The sequence below is a fragment of the Leucoraja erinacea genome, chromosome 33, assembly GCF_028641065.1.
Source record: "Leucoraja erinacea ecotype New England chromosome 33, Leri_hhj_1, whole genome shotgun sequence".
Taxonomy (NCBI): Eukaryota; Metazoa; Chordata; class Chondrichthyes; order Rajiformes; family Rajidae; genus Leucoraja; species Leucoraja erinaceus.
Window position 1 is genome coordinate 8,623,699 of NC_073409.1, and position 20,306 is coordinate 8,644,004.

General features: G+C 45.3%; 1 protein-coding gene across 2 annotated transcripts in view; it reads left to right on the forward strand.

The window, feature by feature from the left end:
* Positions 1–20,306, forward strand: part of myo1ea (myosin IEa) — a 101,444-nt gene that overhangs the window by 78,806 nt on the left and 2,332 nt on the right. The window contains exons 19-28 of one of the 2 annotated variants that reach the window (XM_055661205.1): positions 2,119–2,263; positions 6,518–6,632; positions 7,961–8,130; positions 10,682–10,827; positions 12,494–12,640; positions 12,857–13,014; positions 14,978–15,070; positions 15,929–16,130; positions 17,579–17,614; positions 20,119–20,288. In XM_055661205.1, coding sequence (XP_055517180.1) covers positions 2,119–2,263; positions 6,518–6,632; positions 7,961–8,130; positions 10,682–10,827; positions 12,494–12,640; positions 12,857–13,014; positions 14,978–15,070; positions 15,929–16,130; positions 17,579–17,614; positions 20,119–20,288 — 1,382 coding nt within the window. The remainder of the gene's footprint in view (positions 1–2,118; positions 2,264–6,517; positions 6,633–7,960; positions 8,131–10,681; positions 10,828–12,493; positions 12,641–12,856; positions 13,015–14,977; positions 15,071–15,928; positions 16,131–17,578; positions 17,615–20,118; positions 20,289–20,306) is intronic. The other variant, XM_055661206.1, reaches the window with a different exon arrangement.

Genomic DNA, 20,306 nt, shown 5'->3' on the forward strand with positions numbered 1-20,306 from the left:
CAATTGCATTTTATTAAATTTGAGCCTCAACCAATGTTTATCAGAAAATATTGAAAATTATTTGGCTTATTAGGTATTAGATTCAGATTTCTACCTATCTGGATTATGTGCTGCATTTGATTTAGATATCATAGCAAGGATAATTAATTTAACACTTCATTTTTCCTTGTATGCAGTTTAATCAAATGCCTAGTTTTATTCATTTATAACTTGTGTTCTAATGAATTTTGAAGAAGTAAACAAAAGATGCAAATTTTTGACTAACAGAACCTGAAATAGCATGTAGTCTGACGCGGAGGGGCTCCCCCTCCCTACCCCAGGTCCCTCAGTTTCTCTATCTCCTTATTCCCTTCAATGCACACACCCTTCCTCTGGTTCTTTATTTTATTCCCCACCTTCCTGTCTTATCAGATGCACCATTTGCACCCTTTCACCTCCTCCACTCAGCACCTCCGGCCTTGAATACTATCTCACAAGTGATAGGAGCAGAATTAGGCCATTCAGCCCATCAAGGCTACTCCGCCATTCAATCATGGCTGATGTATCTCGCCCTCCTAACCCCATTCTCCTGCCTTCTCCCCATAACCTCTGACACCCATATTAATCAAGAATCTATCTCTGGCTTAAAAATGTCCATTGGCTTGGCCTCCACAGCCTTTGTAGCAAAGAATTCCACAGATTCACCACCCTCTGATTAAAGATCTCCAACCTGACTCATCTGCCAGTCATCCCCTCCTTGTCTGGCTCCACCTGTCACTTGCTAGTTCTTGCCCAACCCCTTCCTTTCACCTCTTTCCTCTCCCTATCTCCCCTCCACTCCATCAATCTGGGAAAGGGTCTCAACCTGAACGTCTCTCCACCTCCCTCCACGGATGCTGCCTGTCCTGCTGAGTTTCTCCAATGGCTTATTTTTTGCTCAAGATTCCAGCTTCTACAGACTTTGTTGTTTTCAAATCTCTAAAATGGTTGTAAACCAGGAGAGTGGTGTAAAAACCAATATATGCACAGATTACATTTTGTACAAGTGATTGTGGCCACACAGTCAAGCGTTAAAGTTCTCAGTTAATCCACATTACAATAGAATATTTGTTTTTTTTATTCCTCAGCCCGTCTTTGGACAAGCTTGTTACTTGAATAATTTGCTTTATTCATGGTGAATAATTCTTCTGGTGAATTCTTTTGGTTTTATTTGCTGGAATGATTCTAATGATGAAACCAAAATGACTGTGCTATGTGGATGTGGCTCAACATTCTTTACGATAATACCTACATCCACTGACTCAAATAGTAATGACGTTGAGTTTATGATAAATCTAAATCACAGGCAATATCAGTCTAGTTATACTCAGAGAAGCTGCGGAGTGCGGAGTTACTAGTGTAGTGGTGTGAGCTGTTGAGCTTGTGAATGAATGTTTGTGAAAATGCTGGATGTGGAAGTGACCTGGCTTGTGGAATGAGGGCATTGTGTATGAGTTGATGAGTTGATGGTATGGCTAAAGGTTTTGACCTAATGCCCGGTGAAGAATGGAGAGACTGCAAAGAATTGAGGCGCAGCTTTAATACAATGAGGCGTAGCTTTAGCAAAGGAGTGAATGGAAAGAATGTGTTGTGAGTTTGTTTGTGGAAATATGTTTGACTAATTCAGATCATTTACTATGACAGCGCTCATAACTGGGATATTATTAAAGTGAGATTTTCTTTGGGTCCTGGGTTTCTGCATCAGTTACCTAATTGCATAAACTCACTTTTTCTTCCATGTCATTTTATTTAGAAGATGATGATTTAGTGCTAGATTTACCTCTGGCTACCATAAAAATTGGTAAACTGAAGTTGTTAACATTGCCATGTGTGATGGCACTAAAGGGTTAATAAACATTTGCAATTTATGTCCATCCACCGTCTCAAAACTCAATTGAGTTTTTGGGTAAATAGAAAAAGTTCCCATGTTGACCGCGAAAGAAAAGGTGTTCACACTGTTTATCCCTTTATTGTTTATGTTTAAAAAAATGTGATTGCTTATTTTAGCTTGAATGCAAACTGTTAAAAAACATGAATATAAAGTTTATTGGGGAATTGTACAAAGCCATGGCCTGTTGCTGATGCACTTTATCACTGTAGGTATGCCATCCTGACTAAAGAGACGTGGCCTTCCTGGAGAGGAGATGAGAAGCAAGGAGTGGTCTATCTCCTCCGATCTGTCAACATGGACCCAGATCAATACCAGATGGGGAAAAGCAAAGTCTTTGTTAAAGCTCCTGAATCGGTATGCTTGCCAGTTCTCTCTCCATTGTCTCAGGGCACTGATATGATTGCTATGCAGAAGGAATTTACATGAAAGGTCTGCTCCACCCATGTTATAATTGTGGGCTGGAAGTCAATAAACGTTTCAAAATAATTTTTTTCTGCTGATCAAATGTGTTCTCTTTAGAGGTGTTCTCTCTCTCGCTGTGTATGTCATGAATTCACTGCTTCCACTTTCTCTTTTACATGGTATCCGGTAAACTAGATTATTCCTTGCTTATTATCTTTTCACCCTTTAAATGGAATAAATTATATCATAACACAGATAGACAACGGGACTTTATGGACAATTTTCTGAAAGGAAAGCATCAAATCGGCAGAAGTTTATTCACAGAAATTCTTTAAAAAACACTTTCATTTTTCTGGATTGGGGGAAATGGAATTCGGCCTCGATGGACTGACCAGCTTCTTTGTCCAGAATGTGGGTGGACTTTCTCTTCAGGGGAACTGAACTGGGCAAAGTAGAGTCTTGCAACTGCCAACTTTGCCTAAGTATTTTCTTGGGCCGAGACTCTGAACCAAGGTTGCTGAAATGGCCAAAGGTAAAACATCTCATTGTTACAGTGAAGTATTATTTTCACTTTGTCCTGAAAAAGGATGTCCAGGGAACTACCCCATTATCAGGTTCAGGCCTGTATTGTGTGGGTGTGTATATATACAGGAGAAAATGGATGATGCAGACAGAACAGTGGGTTAATTTTAAGTTTCACCTGAAAAGAAGAAAACTTCTTTAATATTGTTTGAGACCTGTGGTTAGAAACATAGAAATAGGTGCAGGAGTAGGCCATTCGGCCCTTCATGCCTGCACCGCCATTCAATATGATCATGGCTGATCATCCAATTCAATATCCCATACCTGCCTTCTCTCCATACCCCCTGATCCCTTTAGCCACAAGGGCCACATCTAACTACCTCTTAAATATAGCCAATGAACTGGCCTCAACTACATTCTGTGGCAGAGAATTCCACAGATTCACCACTCTCTGTGTAAAAAATGATTTTCTCATCTCGGTCCTAAAGGATTTCCCTCTTATCCTTAAACTGTGACCCCTTGTTCTGGACTTCCCCAACATCGTGAACAATCTTCCTGCATCTAGCCTGTCCAACCCATTAAGAATTCTGTAAGTTTCTATAAGGTCCCCACTCAATCTTCTAAATTCTAGCGTGTACAAGCCGAGTCTATACAGTCTTTCTTCATATGAAAGTCCTGCCATCCCAGGAATCAGTCTGGTGAACCTTCTCTGTACTCACTGGTTGTATATCTTATCCCTCAATGGTGATTCTGAGGGATAAAACATCCATGCAACGATTCATGGAGATGAGGTGTAACAGCATCCATACTCTAGCATAAGTTAGTGTTTTCAAGGTGGGGCTGGGAAAAGTGTTTAACATGTATCTGTAGATGCGTATGGTCGAGTAGGGCTGAAGTTTCCGTGCTGTGTGATGCTATGTCTTTAACTTTCAACCTGCTAACCTCTGTTCCCAGGCCAGCCTATTTACTGCTGCGCATTTCACTCCCCAATCAGTCACAGAGGATATCTTGCCAATTTGTTTTTAACCCAAAAGAGTGCTAAAAATCAGACAGTATGTTTAGTCTCTTTGAAACAGGACTGAAGCTGGTTGTAAGTTGACAGAGGAAATGACGAGCTTCTGAGAAATGCCAGCAGGGTCTATTCATACAACGGCACTGAAAGCTCAAGGCAAACTGTGTGGCAAAGTGAGGTTGGGCAGCCGACCAAGATTGTCTGGGTAGATTACTGTAAACCGGCCTCTTGGCATGTAATCCAACACTCGAGTCCACATTGCCAGCACTCGGGAAACTTCCCATGCACATCCTGTAGCTTTTCCATAAAATGCAAGTCTTGTTTGAAGCTGCTAATCTATCTTTGCACATCAAAGAGCAAATCAGTGTACATCATCTTATTTGTCGACTTTTATTTTGAGCTTCGGATTTTAAAAGCATTCCCCTTCCAGTTGCTGCCCATCACAGTGTGAGACTGAGTTAGATAGTGTCGGAAGATCCTAGCATCAAATGTATCAGTGTTGAACTGGCCCAGGGATAGATGCAAAATGCTGGAGTAACTCAGTGGGTCAGGAGATATCCTTGGAGAACATGGATGGGTGTCGTTTCGGGTTGGGACTCTTCTTCAGACTGATTGCAGGGAAGCTAGAGGAGTGGAGGGTCAGGACAAAGTACGGCAGGTTACAGGTGAGCACAGACAAGGGGGTCTTTGATAGGCAGGTGGTTGGACACAAGCCAGAGATGAATCCACACAAGGAGTGAGACAAAACCTTCAGACAGTTGAGAATTGTGAAGCTAGAGGATTGATGAGATGCAAATTGTTTGGTTGAGGAACATAGGGGGTGGGGTGGGGAGAGATCGGTGCAAGGTCAGCCAGGGCGTAGGTGAGGGGAGGGGGAGGAGGTAAAACAGGGAAGAGGATGAGAAAGGGGAGGGGGTGTGTTTTGTAGAGGTTACCTAGAGTTGTATAATTTAATGACTGTGCTGCAGATAAGGGCGGTATTCTGGTGTAGTGCTGGAGCAGCTGCCTCACTGCATCAGGCACCCAGGTTTGATACTGACCATGGGTGTTTGTGCAGAGTTTGTGCGTTCTCCCTGTGACCGTGTGGGTTTTCTCTGGGTGATCCAGTTTCTACCCCGATTCGAAAGATGTGCAAGTTTGTAGGTTATTTGGCTTAAGTGAATTGCCCCTAGTATGTTGGAGGTGAAAGGGTGATAAGAGTGAACTAGTATAGGGATGATCAATGTTCGGCATGGACTCGGTGGGCCAATGGGCCTGTTTCTGCTCGGTATCTCTAAACTCCCTAATGTTTATTGTTCAGTGTTGACAATGATGACAGCAAGTAGTTTCAACCAGTCTGATGAAGGGTTTCGGCCCGAAACGTTACCTATTTCCTTTGCTCCATAGATGCTGCTGCACCCACTGAGTTTCTCCAGCATTTTAGTACCCCCAAGTAGTTTCAACTGCCTGGGTTTGGGGAGGCGAATAGTCACCAAGTGATACATTCCTGGGTGAGGAGGACATTGGCTCAGCTACGTTGCATCTCTCTCCCACAGCTCAGATTAGTTTATTGTCACGTGTACCGAGGTACAGTGTAAAGCTTTTGTTGCATGCTATCCAGTCAGCAGAAAGACAATACATGATTACAATTGAACCATTTGCAGTGTATAGACACATAATAAGGGAATAACGTTTAGTGCAAGGTCAAGCCAGCAATGTCCAGGCAAAGATAGTCCGGGTGTCACCAAAGTTAGTAGTTCAGAACTGCTCCCTGGCTGTGGTAGGATGATTCAGTTGCCTGATAACAGCTGGGAAGAAATTGTCCCTGGATCGTGTGGTTAAGAAGGAACTGCAGTTGCTGGAAAATCGAAGGTAGACAAAAATGCTGGAGAAACTCATCGGGTGAGGCAGCATATATGGTGCGAAGGAAATAGGCAACGTTTCAGGTCTGAAGAAAGGTTTTGACCCAAAACATTGCCTATTTCCTTCGCTCCATTGATGCTGCCGCACCCGCTGAATTTCTCCAGCATTTCTGGCTACCTGAATCATGGGGTGTGTGTTTCCACACTTCTATTCCTTTTGCCTGATGAGAGAGGGGGGGAAGAGGGAGTGGCCAGGGTGCGACTCGTCCTTGATTATGCTGCTGGCCTTGCTGAGAATTAGAGTGAACTTCCTGACAAAATGAACGCAGAGAAAATGATTATTTAATCAGATTGCCAGTTATTAGATTCCGTGCTGTCGCATGTCAGTGCCTTCAAGAGGGGAGGTTAGCGGGTTGAGGAAAGTGTTCACCATGTATATGAGATGTGCCCGTCTGCGACACCTTTTTTAAAACGTTGGATATCTTCTGATACTCGTGAACAGATTCACAGAGCATTGCTTTTATCAACCGATGTGCAGCCGGATGTACATGCGGCATAGGTGTTCATACCGCACAAAGTCATCTTGCGTGCACACAAACCTCCCAAACGCTTGGACCATGAATCCAGGGCGGATATTTCTTCGGCCTGGTCATTGTTCTCGTGGGGCCTCAATTCCAGGTCATTATGGTTTAACCAGGAATAAACTGGAGAGAAGGTTCTGGAACACAGTCGTTCCTCCTTTCATCCTGCCCGCCTGTTTCTCCTCACCTGACACAAAGCAGGAAAAATTTCAATAAATCTTTCAGTCTTAATCTTCTTCCTCCTCCGCAGCTGTTTTTACTCGAGGAGATGCGGGAGAGAAAGTTTGATGCGTACGCCCGGGCTATTCAGAAGGCGTGGAGGAAGTACGCTGCAAGAAAGAAATACGTGCAAATGAGAGAGCAAGGTAGAGCAAAGAAAGCCACTCGGTATTTCTGGAGTGGTCCCGAATCTCTTTTACTCGTTAAACATTGAACAGCTTAACCCTGGGGATCGGGGCGGGTCTGGGCTCTGTTCTTGCCGTGACCTGTAATATTTACAACACACAAACAGAACATTCTGTCCATTGACCTCCCTTTGGTAATGAATTTATCCAGCTTCCCCTTCAATACATTTCTGCTTTCACCCCAAGGTGCGTTCTCACCACTCTCTGGCTAAAGATGTTTCTCTGAATTCTCTAGTGGATTTATTACTGCCTTGTCTTAAAGAAAGGCTTGCATTTGTATTGTGCATTCATATCCCAAAGCAGGCTCGAACATTGTTTGTGGTGGTCACTGTTTTAATGTGGGAAAGACAACAGTCCAACTGCACACAGCATGTTGCACAATCACCAATGTAATCATGTGGCGTTGTCTGAGTAATGAATATTGGCCCATTCATGACTTCCTGATTCATCTGTGAAATAGTATTATGGGATCCTTTATGTCAATCCAGAAAAGGAAATGTGGCTTTGGCTTAACATTACTCCTGAAAATTCTGTGCTCATTCAATTCTGCATGGGGCAGTCACCTTACATTTTTCTATCCCAACCTCAAGAGTGCAGATTTTTTTTAATGTTCTCTGGTTGTGGGTTTCCTGCAAGTGGAAGCATCTTCTCAGTCTCGAATCAGCTGAACCCTTCATGATCTTGAGCACCTCAATTGGGGCTTTGGGTAATCTCAGCCCGAGTGTCATTACAAAGAGGATATGCTTCAGGACTACAGGATAGAGGTGGGGTAAATCAGCCAAGTTCCCAATTCCCACAGCAATACGCCAGCTCCCAGCTCCCATGGTGGTTGTGCTTCATCAGATTTACTTGTGACTGGCTGGCTAATCCATTGACACTTACAGCACATAGACATAGACACACAGGATAGCTGTTTAACAACTAACATCTCTGTGAGAAGAATGTGGAAAACTAGCATTTCCGTACAATGACGTTGTTTCCCCATTCCTCAAATTGCAGTTTTTAAATGTTTTAGCACGTTTCAGAACATCAGAAGGATACAGTGTGGAAACAGGCCTTTCAACTCAACTTGCCCACGCCCGGCCAACATGCCCCATCTTCACTAGTACCACCTGCCTACTTTTGATCCATATCCCTTTAAACATGTACCTGTCTAAATGTTTCTTAAACGTTACGATAGTACCTGCTTCAACCACCTCCTCCGGCAGCTTGTTCCGTACACCCACTGTGGAAATAGTTACTTCCTATCAGATTAATCTGATCTTCCATTTGATTTGCTTTCTCCTAAGCATCTGACTTGCTGCTCAATAAGAAGGAGAGACGGAGAAACAGCATCAACAGGAACTTTGTCGGCGATTACATCGGAATGGAAGATCGGCCGGAACTGCGGCAGTTTATAGGGAAAAGGGAGAAGGTGGAATTTGCAGATACTGTCACCAAATATGACCGAAGGTTTAAGGTGGGTCCAACCTTAACTAACCCTGTCCATGATACTCGAGGAGACTGATTAATGAAATCATCTCTATATTAGGTCAGGTGTGATTCCTTATCAATACCGGGATATACTTTGAGAGCAGGTGGAACTGTAATTCATTATAATCTGAAGAAGTCCGAAACGTTGCCTATTTCCTTTGCTCCATAGATGCTGCCGCACCCGCTGAGTTTCTCCAGCACTTTTGTCTACCTTCGGTTTTCCAGCATCTGCAGTTCCTTCTCAACCATTCATTATAGTCCATCAGTTTATATAGTCCTGCACTTAAGCGTTGTTCCTTGTTATGCTGAATAATCAGTGTTCACCTTGAGTGTTAAAGACAGTAATTCTAGTTTAGTTTTTAGTTTAGAGATACAGCACAGAAACAGGCCCTTCAGCCCACCCAGTCTGCACCGACCAGCGATCCTGCAGTTTAATACTATCCTACAAACACAAGGGGAATAATTTACACACTTGTACTAAGCCAATTTACCGACAAACCTGTATGTCTTTGGAGCGTGGGAGGAAACCGAAGATATTGGAGAAATCCCACGCAGTCACAAGGAGATCGTGCAAACTCCGTACCGACAGCACCCGTAGTCGGGATGGAACCCGGGTCTCCAGTGCTACAAGCGCTGCGCCACCGTGCCGCCCTACTGTATAAGAATCAACATGCAAGGGAGGTTTAAAGTTATATCTCATCATCGTGGTGAAGACGAACACTCTAGAGATGTGATCAAGAAAGAAACAAAGAGAGACTTGCATTAATGCACAGCTTTTTAAGTTTGCGTGTTATTCTAATGTGCTTTATAATGAAACAGTTTTGAAGTGCAGTCCGTGCTGTAAATGGCAAGTGCCGGGAAACAGCAATGTAGTAATGATGGGATAATGTTTTTGCAAGGTTGATTGTAGGCTAAATATTGGCCAGATTATTTCCGTAGCCTTCTGGCCTTCCCTGTGACGACACCACTCAATACACACCATCGGTTGCAACAGATTGAACACCATTCATGCTGGCAGCTCCCCCTGCTGTCCAGCCCAGGGGTTGCTGCATGTCAAGGCAGGTTCAATGAGTGTGGGAGACAAATGTTGGTGCGTTGACATAGCTTTTGAAATGTTTCTCTGAAAGAAACAAACTAGCACTTTTTGAATATCCCTAGTCGCTTTAAAGAATGGATGTAACATTTTAAGCGCTCGGTATAAATCGTTGAAACCTGTTCTTTACCTCCACCCACTCTTCCACTTTTCCCTCTGCTGCCTCGGTTCAGCGACAGGCAGACAACTGCTGCTGCCTTATCCAGTGGTTATTTCCAGTGGAAAATTATAAAATATGAGTATCATCCAACCCTTCCACCAGGGGCAAGCGTCATAATTGAACATGGAACGGTCTCGACCCAAAACGTCACCCATTCCTTCTTTCCAGAGTTGCTGCCTGTCCCAATGAGTTACTCCAGCATTTTGTGTCTATCTTGGGCTTGGGGTAAAGTGCCCTTTATGTCCGGATGCACCATTTACAAATACTGGCGGGCTAAACTGCAAACTGCCGTGATTGCATTAGGACTTTGAGGATTCCATGTTGTTTTTTCCACTATATATATTTTCTAATTTATTGAAGTTTTTTTTGCAGTTTGTTATGGTACCTACTGAGTGCTGTGTTTACAAACCTGTTGTGCTGCTGCAAACAGGAACTTCATTGCTCTGTTTCAGGCCACATGACAATAAAACACACTTGACTCTCCTCTCCACTAATATGCTTCTGGCTGTACACAGATGTCAGGGATGCACCCTTTGTGATTGAATTATTCAAGATCTTTCTCCAGGGAATGTCTTACCTGTTTGATGTAAAACAGGGGTCGGCAACCTATGGCCCCCAGGCCCAATGCGGCCGGAACCCGAAATTTTCTGGTTCGCAGGCGGATTTTTATCCCCGTAATGATCCGGCCCGCTGAGCGCCGAGCTCTGGCTGTACCACATCCTGCGCAAAGCCGCCAGCACAGCCGCGCACCTTCTGTGAACACGGTTAAGAGAGAACTGCAGATGCTGGAAAAATCGAAGGTAGACAAAAATGCTGTAGAAACTCAGCGTGTGAGACATGCAAGGATTGCATGAGGCTGCCTCACCCGCTGAGTTTCTCCAGCATTCTTGTCTACCTTCTGTGAACATGTGATTTGATGCCTGCCATCCGGGCCGGGATGGGGATGTGATCCATGTGTACACGTGATAGATGTGGCCCGCCATCCGCTCACAGACATGCGTCCCGGCCCCTATGCAGAACAAAGTTGCCGATTCCTGAGGTAAAAGGTCCTGTTAGCACCCGTTCATCTGCAGACCAGCACAATGAAAACTCTGCCATTCTATCTAATACAGGGCCCTGAATGGGACCGTTATGTTCAAAGTGTTTCCTACATTATGTGCTAAACCGAGAAAGATTCTGAATCAAGAATGGTCAAATCTGTGAAAGCTGCAGCACTATCGGCTGATACTTCATTTGCCAGGTGATTGGTGAGGAAACGCTAAAGTGAGGTGTTGTGTTTTTCAGAGTATAAAGCGTGACCTCGTCCTCACCCCCAAGTTTGTGTACCTCATTGGACGAGAGAAGGTAAAGGAAGGTTCGGCCAAGGGCCAGGTGAAGGAAGTGCTGAAACGAAAGATCGACTTGGAGCGGATCCTCACCGTCTCACTGAGGTAAGTCAGTGGCTGAGCAAACTCCAGCAATCTCTGGCTGCTCCTAACTCCAGATCCCACAAGAAACAAGCTTTCACACTGTTTGCCTCCGTATCCGCAGTTCAGATTAAGTTCTAGGAGCAGAATAAGACCATTTTCCCCATCAAGTCTACTCCGCCACTCAATCATGGCTGATCTATCTTTCCCTCTCAACCCCATGCTCCTGCCTTCGCCCCTTAACCCCTGACACCCGTACTAATCAATAATCTATCAACCTCCACCTTAAAAATATCCATTGACTTGGCCTCCACAGCCATCTGTGGCAATGAATTCCACAGATTCACTACCCTCTGACTAAAGAAATTCCTTCTCATCTCTTTTCTAATGGTATGACTTATTTGTGAGTCTTAGATTCTCCCACTAGTGGAAACACCCTCCACATGCTTAAGATAGACGCAAAAAGTTGGAGTAACTTAGCGGGGACTGGCAGCATCTCTGGAGAGATTCTTCAGAAAGGTCTCCACCCAAAACGTCACCCATTCCTTCTCTCCAGAGATGTTGCCTGTCCCGCTGAGTTACTCCAGCTTTTTGTGTCTATCTTCGGTTTAAACCAGCATTTGCAGGTCCTTCCTACACTCTCCACATGCTTGTCTTGCTAGGCTGTGTCCTTTTCCCTTCTGAGCGGATGGACAGTGTAGATGTCTCCTCCAGGTGCACACGTCTAGACGCACACGTCTGGGATATGGGACGGGGTTGAGGAAAAATGCATTCCTCTGAAGGATGTGGATATTCAAAATTCTACTTTAGAGTGGTGTGGATGCTCGTCGAACCAATGCAAGGCTGTGATTGATAGATTTGTACACTCAGGTACCAAATATGATGGACCTGGGCTGAAGAAGGAGGAAGTATCCAGTCTGCCGGTCTTTGAATGGCAAGCAGTTTAGAGGCACTGTGGTCTACACCCTGCTACTGCTCCTTGATTCTCTTAAAAGTGGTACATTCATGCCCCACTTGAGAACGTGATCCATCTTGCATTCATTTCACTGTTGTGTTTTAGGAGATAATATTTTGTTGAATTTAGAGAAACAACATGGAAATGGACCCTTTGGCCCACCAAGTCCTTGCTGACCATCGATCACTCGTTCACACTAGTTCTATGATATCCCACTTCCACATCCACTCCCTACACATGAGGGGCAATTTACTGAGTCAAATTAACCTACAAACCCGCACGTCTTTGGATGTGGGTGGAAACCAGAGCACCCGGAGGAAACCCACGTGGCCACAGGGAGAACGTGCAAACTCCACATGGATCCCGAGGTCAGGATCGAACCGGGGTCTCTGGCGCTGTGAGGCAGCTCTATCAGCTGCACCACAATGCTGCACTACATTAATAATTAGCTGAGAGAGTAAACCTGGATTCCTGGGCTGACCCAGTGGTCCAGCTAGTAGAAAATAAAATGGGATTGGCGTAAGATTAAATGGATGCCAGATGACTGATGTGAACCTGATAACCTGAAGGGCTGTTTCTGTGCTGTATTGCACTCTGACACCAGTAGCTCCACATTACTGTTTGGGGAGGAGTTCTGCTGCCATTGATAAATCTGCCCCCTGATAATGGGAGGAGCTGGTGATGGTCAGCACAGGTTTATTGTTGGCAATAACGGTACGTCTGGTTACTATGCAGCACCATGCAGGACGATTTCTTCATCCTCCATGAGCAGGAGTACGACAGTCTGCTGGAGTCGGTCTTCAAAACTGAATTCATCAGCCTGTTATCCAAGCGCTACGAAGAGAGGATGCAAAGGAAGCTGCCTCTGCGCTTCAGTAACACGTGAGTAATCTCTGCACACCGACATTCCCGACTCTGAAACAGCCCTGGACAATGTAACCTGTCCCACTGACAACAGCAGAATCAGTTGCTGTGTTTCCTTTCACGGCACCCAAGGGCAAACCTTTCACCAGTTTAGGCCACGTGCTCAAATTGTGATGACCCTGCGCGATGCACCTTTGTTCATTCAGTCTGATGTTTGTCATTCCCGTTGCTCAGACTCGAAATGAAGGTGAGGAAGGATAACTGGGGCCCCTGGAACGCTGGGAGTTCGCGGCAAGTTCAGTTTATCCAAGGACACGGACAGGAGGCTGTACTGAAGCCCAGCAGCAAAACCCTGCAGATCCGCATCGGACCAGGGCTGCCGAAAAACTCACGTGAGTGATGCCTTATCCCTGTGTGGCTCAAGTGCTGTGTCCAATACTACCTGCCCATTGTGTGAGATCTTCTCTAACATAAATACCATCGATCTAGTCCACCGAAGCACCGTAAAAGTACAGGTTTTGCAGCTTGATACAACTGGTTCAGTGTTTTATTCAATGCAGCTATATTTTGTCACATATGCCACTGCAGAGTGAAATTCTTTTGGCATATATTACACATGTTTTGGCACCATTTCCAAAATCTGGATAGCCCGCAGGCTCGATGTACTGAAGCAGTTCCCGAGAACTGACGTCCCTCTCCTCGTCCGGTCATCTTTGTGTCCAGCGTCCGCCTCCTGCAGCCGACCCCAAAGGCGCCGGAGGCAATGGCCACGTTGGGGTATTCCGTGCGGATCTGGTCGCCCCATTACAGGAACGATGTGGAGGCTTTGGGAAGGGTGCAGAAGAGGTTTACCAGAATGCTGCCTGGATTGTCGGGCATTAACTGCAAAGAGAGCTTGGTCTGTTTTCTCTGGAATGCTAGAGTTTGCAGGGAAACCTCATTGAAGTATATAACATTATGAGCAGCATAAATAGCTTAGACAGTCAGAACCTTTTTCTCATGGCGGAAAGGTCAAAGACTAGGGGGCTTTTAAGTGAAAGGGACAGTTCAAGGGAGATAATTTTACAAGTTTTATTACAGATTGGTGGATGCCTAGAATGCATGGCTGGGGATAGTGGTGGAGGCAGATTCGGTAGTGGCATTTAAGATGCTTTTAGATAGGCATATGAATATGCAGAGAATGGAGGGAGATTGAACATGTGCAGGTGGATGAAATTAGTTTAACTTGTTCAGCGCAGACATTGTGGGCCTGTACCTTTCTCTGTTCTTAAGTACTGCATAATTATTGATTCAGTTATCATCTGTGATGGAATGCAATGCTTATAGGGCCTGTCCCACTTGGCGATACTGCCGGCGTCATATCAGGATCGCCAAAAGATTTTAAATATTTCACAATCCAGCGACGGTAAAAAAACTGTTGCGACACTCAAAAAAACGCCGCGTGTAATACGTCATCACGCCGCGAATATTTAGGTGACCTGATACATCAGTCAATGTTGTCGGTTGTCACCGTAAATATCGCCTAGTGGGACAGGCCCTTAAGTTAATTTCCGACTCGGGTATAAAGCTATGAATGAAGGGGATCCAGTTAACATTGTGCTGAAAGATTGTTGGTGTTCTGGCTCCTGGATGGTGTTCAGTCTCGGCAGGGAACTCCTGTGGTACTGCAACTATCCCATGCAATGACCAAACCACTGTCAGGAGCTAAACAAGAGGGAAGCTGTCCCTTGTTACTTTCCAGAACACCAACAAATGTACTATGATTAAAAGAACAAAGGGGCAAGTTCACCCTTAAACCAACAACGGCTCCATTTGGCACTGATTGTCAGAGCTGACTCAGTCCGACTCGTGATAAAGTCTATGCAAAACCCCACTGCTTCACCATGCCAATAATGGAGCTGAACACATACATGTGTTTGCAAGTGTGTACATATGCAAATATGTGTGTACGTGTATACATACACTTCTTGATTAGTAAGGGTGTCAAAGGTTACGGGGAGAAGTCAGGAGAAAGGTTCTGAGAGGGCAAGATAGATCCACCATGATTGAATGGTGAAGTAGACACGATGGGCCAAATGGCTGAATTCTGCGCCTTTGACTTATGAATATAAACTCTGTCAGCAGTAAAGGGCCCAAAGCCAAATGCACCACTCCGGATCATTATGCCGCATTTGTTGATTCGTTAGATACTCATTAGATGAGAGACTCTATGCTCAGTGATGCTCGACCTGCCTCTAACATGTCTTCATGTCACATTCAAAACCTATGGACTTGCTTCATTTGGAGCATGTCTCCATGAGTGGACAGTCCGTGATGGTTCTTGCTTACCGACTTTCTGTTGCTTTTTTATTCTAGGGCCCACAAAAAGGGAACCGGTGCTGAACAGACGACAAACTACAAGGCCACAAATGACAGCCTACCCAATGCGAGCTGCTCCACCACCTCCAGGTAACTGTGCGACAATTCAGAATTCATTCCGGATTTGGTGCCGTTGGAAACTGTCAAAGAAATCAAATGGAGGGACGGGTTTGGAGGGATATAGGCCAAGCTCAGGCAGGTGGGACTGGTGTAGATGGGACATGTTGGTCGGTGCGGGCAAGGCCCTGTTTCCACGCTGTATAACGCTATGACGGTGGTGCAAGGTCCCCAGGGTGGTACTGATGCCTCCAGCCATTGGACAGAGGACTTGCTTTGTCTTGTACTTTGGGTGGCAGGGTAGCTGCAGAAGCCCATGTGGGACCTGCCAACTCTCCCACAGGTGGGGCAGGCAGGCGAATGGGTGAATTAGGTGGTGGTGTACTCCTTCTGCCATTTACGCTAGGCTTCTGCATCGTGCCAGCACGTGGACTATGATCTCAATGCCTGCTGGAACGCTCCTATGCCAGCTGAGCAGAAAGGGCCTGGCCATTCACATGAGCTGATGGCGAGTGTTACACTTTTTGACACTCAGCAGGTCAGGCAGCATCTGTAGAAAGAATGGACAGGTGACATTTTGTGTCTGGACCCTTCTGCTAAAATATTTATGTTGGGCTCCTGGCCGGTGTCATTGACTCCATGACTCTATTTGGGTTTCTGTGAAGAAGGAGTACAAAGTTTGCATGATAATTACAGTCAATGTCTGTCATTAGCACAGGTGTCAGAGGTTATGAGGAGAAAGCAAGAGAATGGAGATAGGAGGGAGAAATAGATCAGCCATGAGTGAAATTGCGGAGTAGACTTGATGGGCCGAATGGCCTAACTCTACTCCTATTCTTTATGACCTTTTTCAAATGTGACGATGACTAATTTATCTCGATTGTGTTCAAGGTGTGCACCAGAACGGGGTTGTCAAAGGCCCACAGAACAATTCCCAGCCTCCGCTTCACCGACCCAGCCAGCGAACACCCCACCAGAGCTCACCGACTGGGCGCCCGACTCTGCCCAGACCAGGCACACATCTAACGGGGAAGAACGCCCGTGTCCAAAACAATCTGGACTTCTTGAGAGTGCCCGAGCAGGGTGCTGCAGGGTAAGGGCAGCTCTGGGAGGCACGAGCTTCTGTGATGTTTGTTTTTCTTGTCTCCAGGGAAATAGGTGGCATCCGATGAGGTGATTTGGAAACTTTTTCACACCAACTGTTGAACATTCTCAAATGCTCACACCATTGTTGGGGGATGATCGATGTTCCACCGACAGTGTGTGGCTAGGTTTATTCCATTGTTTACCAGCAGCCGGTCCACAAGGTGATGTGTGCCATGGGCGGCAAGGCGGTAAAGCTGCTGCCTTACAGCGCCAGAGACACGGGTTGGATCATAACCCGGGCGCTGTCTATATGGAATTTGTATTTTCCCCCCCGTGACCTGCGTGGGTTTCTCTGGGTGCTCCAGTTTCCTCCCACACATTCCAAAGATGTACAGGTTTGTAGGCTAATTGGCTTGGTTAAATTGTAAAATTGTAAATTGTCCCGTAGTGTGTGTAGGATAGTGTTACTGTGCAGGGATCGCTGGTGGATGTGGACTCAGTGGGATGAAGGGCCTGTTTCCACACCTTTTCTCTAAACTAAACTAAACCTGTACTCAGAGCTGCTGAAAACCTTGTGCTTTGAGCTCTGTGAGACATGATAGCTCTCAGATGAGAGCTTTTATAACCGGAAATATGGCATAAAACTGGAATCAAAGAACGGATCCATTCCCCGATCCACACCCAGACGCTCTTGTGAAGGGATTGAGCATCAGTGGTTAATTTCACCACCGACATTTGTTCTAAACTCTGTCGGGTATCAGTTGTGTAGACCCCAGACTTCCTCTACTTGTCAAAGTGATACAGCATGAAAATAGGCCCTTCGGCCCAAACTGCCCATGCTGACGACTACTAACCTGCCCACATTTGGCCCATATCCCTCCAAACCTTTCCCATCCATGTACCTGTTCAAATGCCTTTCGTTGCACATCCCCAATCCTTCCCACTAATAATTTCAAGTATCTTGCATTTTATGATGACTGTTGGTCGATCAATTTCCCTCCTAGGATAAATAAAGTTCTATCGTATCTGCCTCGACCACGTCTCCAAATACCCACCATTGGGAACACCCCACAGAATATTGCCCCGTAAATGTTAGATTTACCAGCGCCAATGGCAGCAAGTTCTGAAGCATCAGTGCAGATCAATAATCCGAGAGAATGGAACTACTCCTCTCACTGCTGCTACTGGTTACAATGCAGCTGGAGTGTACCACAAATGAAGGAAATGTGCCCTCTGCTGGTGTTCCTTAGAACTGCAATGATACCTCTCACCAACTGGGAAGGCCTAAAAGTGTGGAAAATATGCTCAAGATAGCCTCAGTGTCAAATTAATACAATTGGTATTGATGGGAGCTTCTTTATCAGAAAGAAATTTTGTCTCGTCTGTTTTGCTGTGTTAGCTTCCAGCAATCACAGGTGTGTGCATGTGTCTCTTAAAATCTCTTCCTTTTTATAGTAACCGTACTGGAATGACACGAGCAAGTGAAGGAAAGTGAGTCAAGAATGATACTGTTGGGTGATGGTTTGGGTGCTACCATTCATATTCTGATGATTTGTTTAAAATTAATATTTAGAATCATGTAGTTCGCCATTGGTTGCATTTCTGATGCTGACATAGATTGTAATGCTAACCTAACCAGTCTTGGTGATGGGAGAGAGCTCTTGCCGATACAAATGACATTTTATTCTACTAATATCATTACAAGCAATCATCGTCAAAATGGAGACACAAGGAACTGCAGGTGCTGGTTTACAAAAAAACAACGCACACGGTGCTGGAGTAATTCAGCGTGTCAGGGAGCATCCCTGGAGAACATGGATAGGTGACGTTTCGGGCCAGCAGTCTGATGAAGAGTCCTGACCCAAAACGCCACCCATCCATTTTCTACAGAGATGCTGCATGACCTACTGAGCTATTCCAGCATTTTGTGTATTATTTTTCACCATCAATATGATCACTTTAAGCAATTGTAATAAAGAATGGGTGAACTTAGCTTTTAGTACCTTTTCCATTCTATATAGCCTCCTTCTAAACAAAACCCACCAGATTTTAAATAGAAGACTTGTTGCTGGCACGGAAGGTGTATATTGATATGCAGTGTTTAATAATGTATGTTCAAGGACAGAAGCTCAGTGCTACACCAGAGGGATGGAGCACCAGCCTTTCCCGCTGATAGGCCTCTGGAACAAAGAATTCAGATACAAGTTACTTCACCAAAATACCTGGTGGATTGTTACTTTATTTTATCCTGGGTTGTTGTTCGTTATAGGCAAAGAGGATAGTGGGAGATGGATTGAATAAATCTGAAACACAAGGTGGATAGAATCATAGAGTCTACACTATTCTAGACCACACTAGTCCCACCTGCCTGCGTGTGACCCAATTCCATCTAAACCTGTCCTATCCATGTACCCGACTAAATGTTTCTTAAATGTTGCAATAGTCCTTGCCTCAACTACCTCCTCCGGCTGCTCGTTCCATACACCAACCACCCTTTGCGTGAAAATGTTACCACTCGGGTTCCTAGTAAATCTTTCCCCCCTCACCTTAAACCTATGCCCTCAGAGTCTGAAGAAGGGTTTCGGCCCGAAACGTTGCCTATTTCCTTCGCGCCATAGATGCTGCTGCACCCGCTGAGTTGCACCAGCATTTTTGTCTACCCTCAGCTTCCTGGTTCCCCTACCCTGGGCAAGAGACTCTGTGCGTCTGCCCGATCTATTCCTCTCATGATTTTGTACACAAATATTCCTTCTATTCTCGAGATTTGAAGAAGCAATAGTTGAGACTAATTGGACGGCTCTGTACATAAAGGCAACTTCTCACCCATTATGATACATTAATTGGTGTGAATGTGATATGGTGGTCATGGATGGCCAAATGGCCTCCTGTGTTGGACGGTTCATTCACATTACGGCTTCTCTGAGAAGCAGAGGAAACATCAAAGACTGGAGGGCATAGCTGTAAGGCGAGGGAACAAAGTTTAAAGGAGATGTGCAAGGCAAGTTGTTGCATTGAGGGCAGCGGGTGCCTAGAATGCGCTGCCAGTGGTGGTGATACAGGCAGAAACAATAGTGGCGTTTAAGAAGTTTTTAGATAGGGGCGTGGATATGCTGGGAATGGAGGAATAGGGATCATGACAGTAACATGGTATCGTGTTCAGCAAAGATAATGTGGGCCAAAGAACCTGTTCCTGTGCTATACTGTTCTATGTTAAGATGGACAGGAAAAGATCACATTTTTATTTTATATGGGATAGAGGGACCTGGTTCTCCCACAAAATGCTTGGTCCTTCACTAATTTGCACCACACATGGGTGAACCAGTTGACAAAAGACGCAAAGAACAGCAGATGCTGGTCTACAAACAAAAAAGTGCTGAAGTAACTCAGCGGAGCAGCCAGGGTTGAGATCAGCCAAAAGCAAAGTTACTCCCTGTGCCCAAAACACCTTTACTTAAAGGGATCATGTTTAGCAACTTGGGTACTCTGGAGACTTGCTTCCTGTGTACATTGTTGTGATTGTCTGCGGCAAGAATGTCCAAACCATTTGCCATTGCCATGTGCAACCCCAGTAAATAACATGGCGCGGACTCAAACAGTTCTGTTCACAGTTTGGGATCTTCCTCTTCTTCTTGCGAATGAAACATAAACCAAAGGAACAGATAGATCTCAAGCCGGGTGTTGAGCAGCCAGGTTGTTGTCTCTGCGTCAATGTGTGCCGGGCCCTGAGCTCCATTTGGTGGGTGGTAGAGTGGGCACCCTGAGATGACATGGTTGATGTCGGTTTGGGATCTTTGCCTGCTGGCTCGCTCTAAATTCAGGGGAGCTGATGGATAATTCTAGCTGATGGATAATTCCCACGGTTGAGGCATGGATGGACAAAGAGCTTGGACACTCTTGGTCAGCAATGCTTCCTTTCGCTAGACATTCACTTGTCAGATGTAGAAGCTCAAGATGGAGAGCAGCCGTTCCACCTTCTCTGTATTGTTCTGCTTCAGGGCGCACAGGCAGACGACCAGCCGGCCGCCCCCAGCAGGAGGTCGACCAAAGCCCAAACCCAAGCCCAAGCCCCAGGTACCACAGTGCAAGGCGCTGTATGCGTATGATGCTCAGGACACAGATGAACTTAGCTTTAATGCGGACGACGTTATAGAAATTGTAAAAGAAGGTAAGTCTCTAAACACAG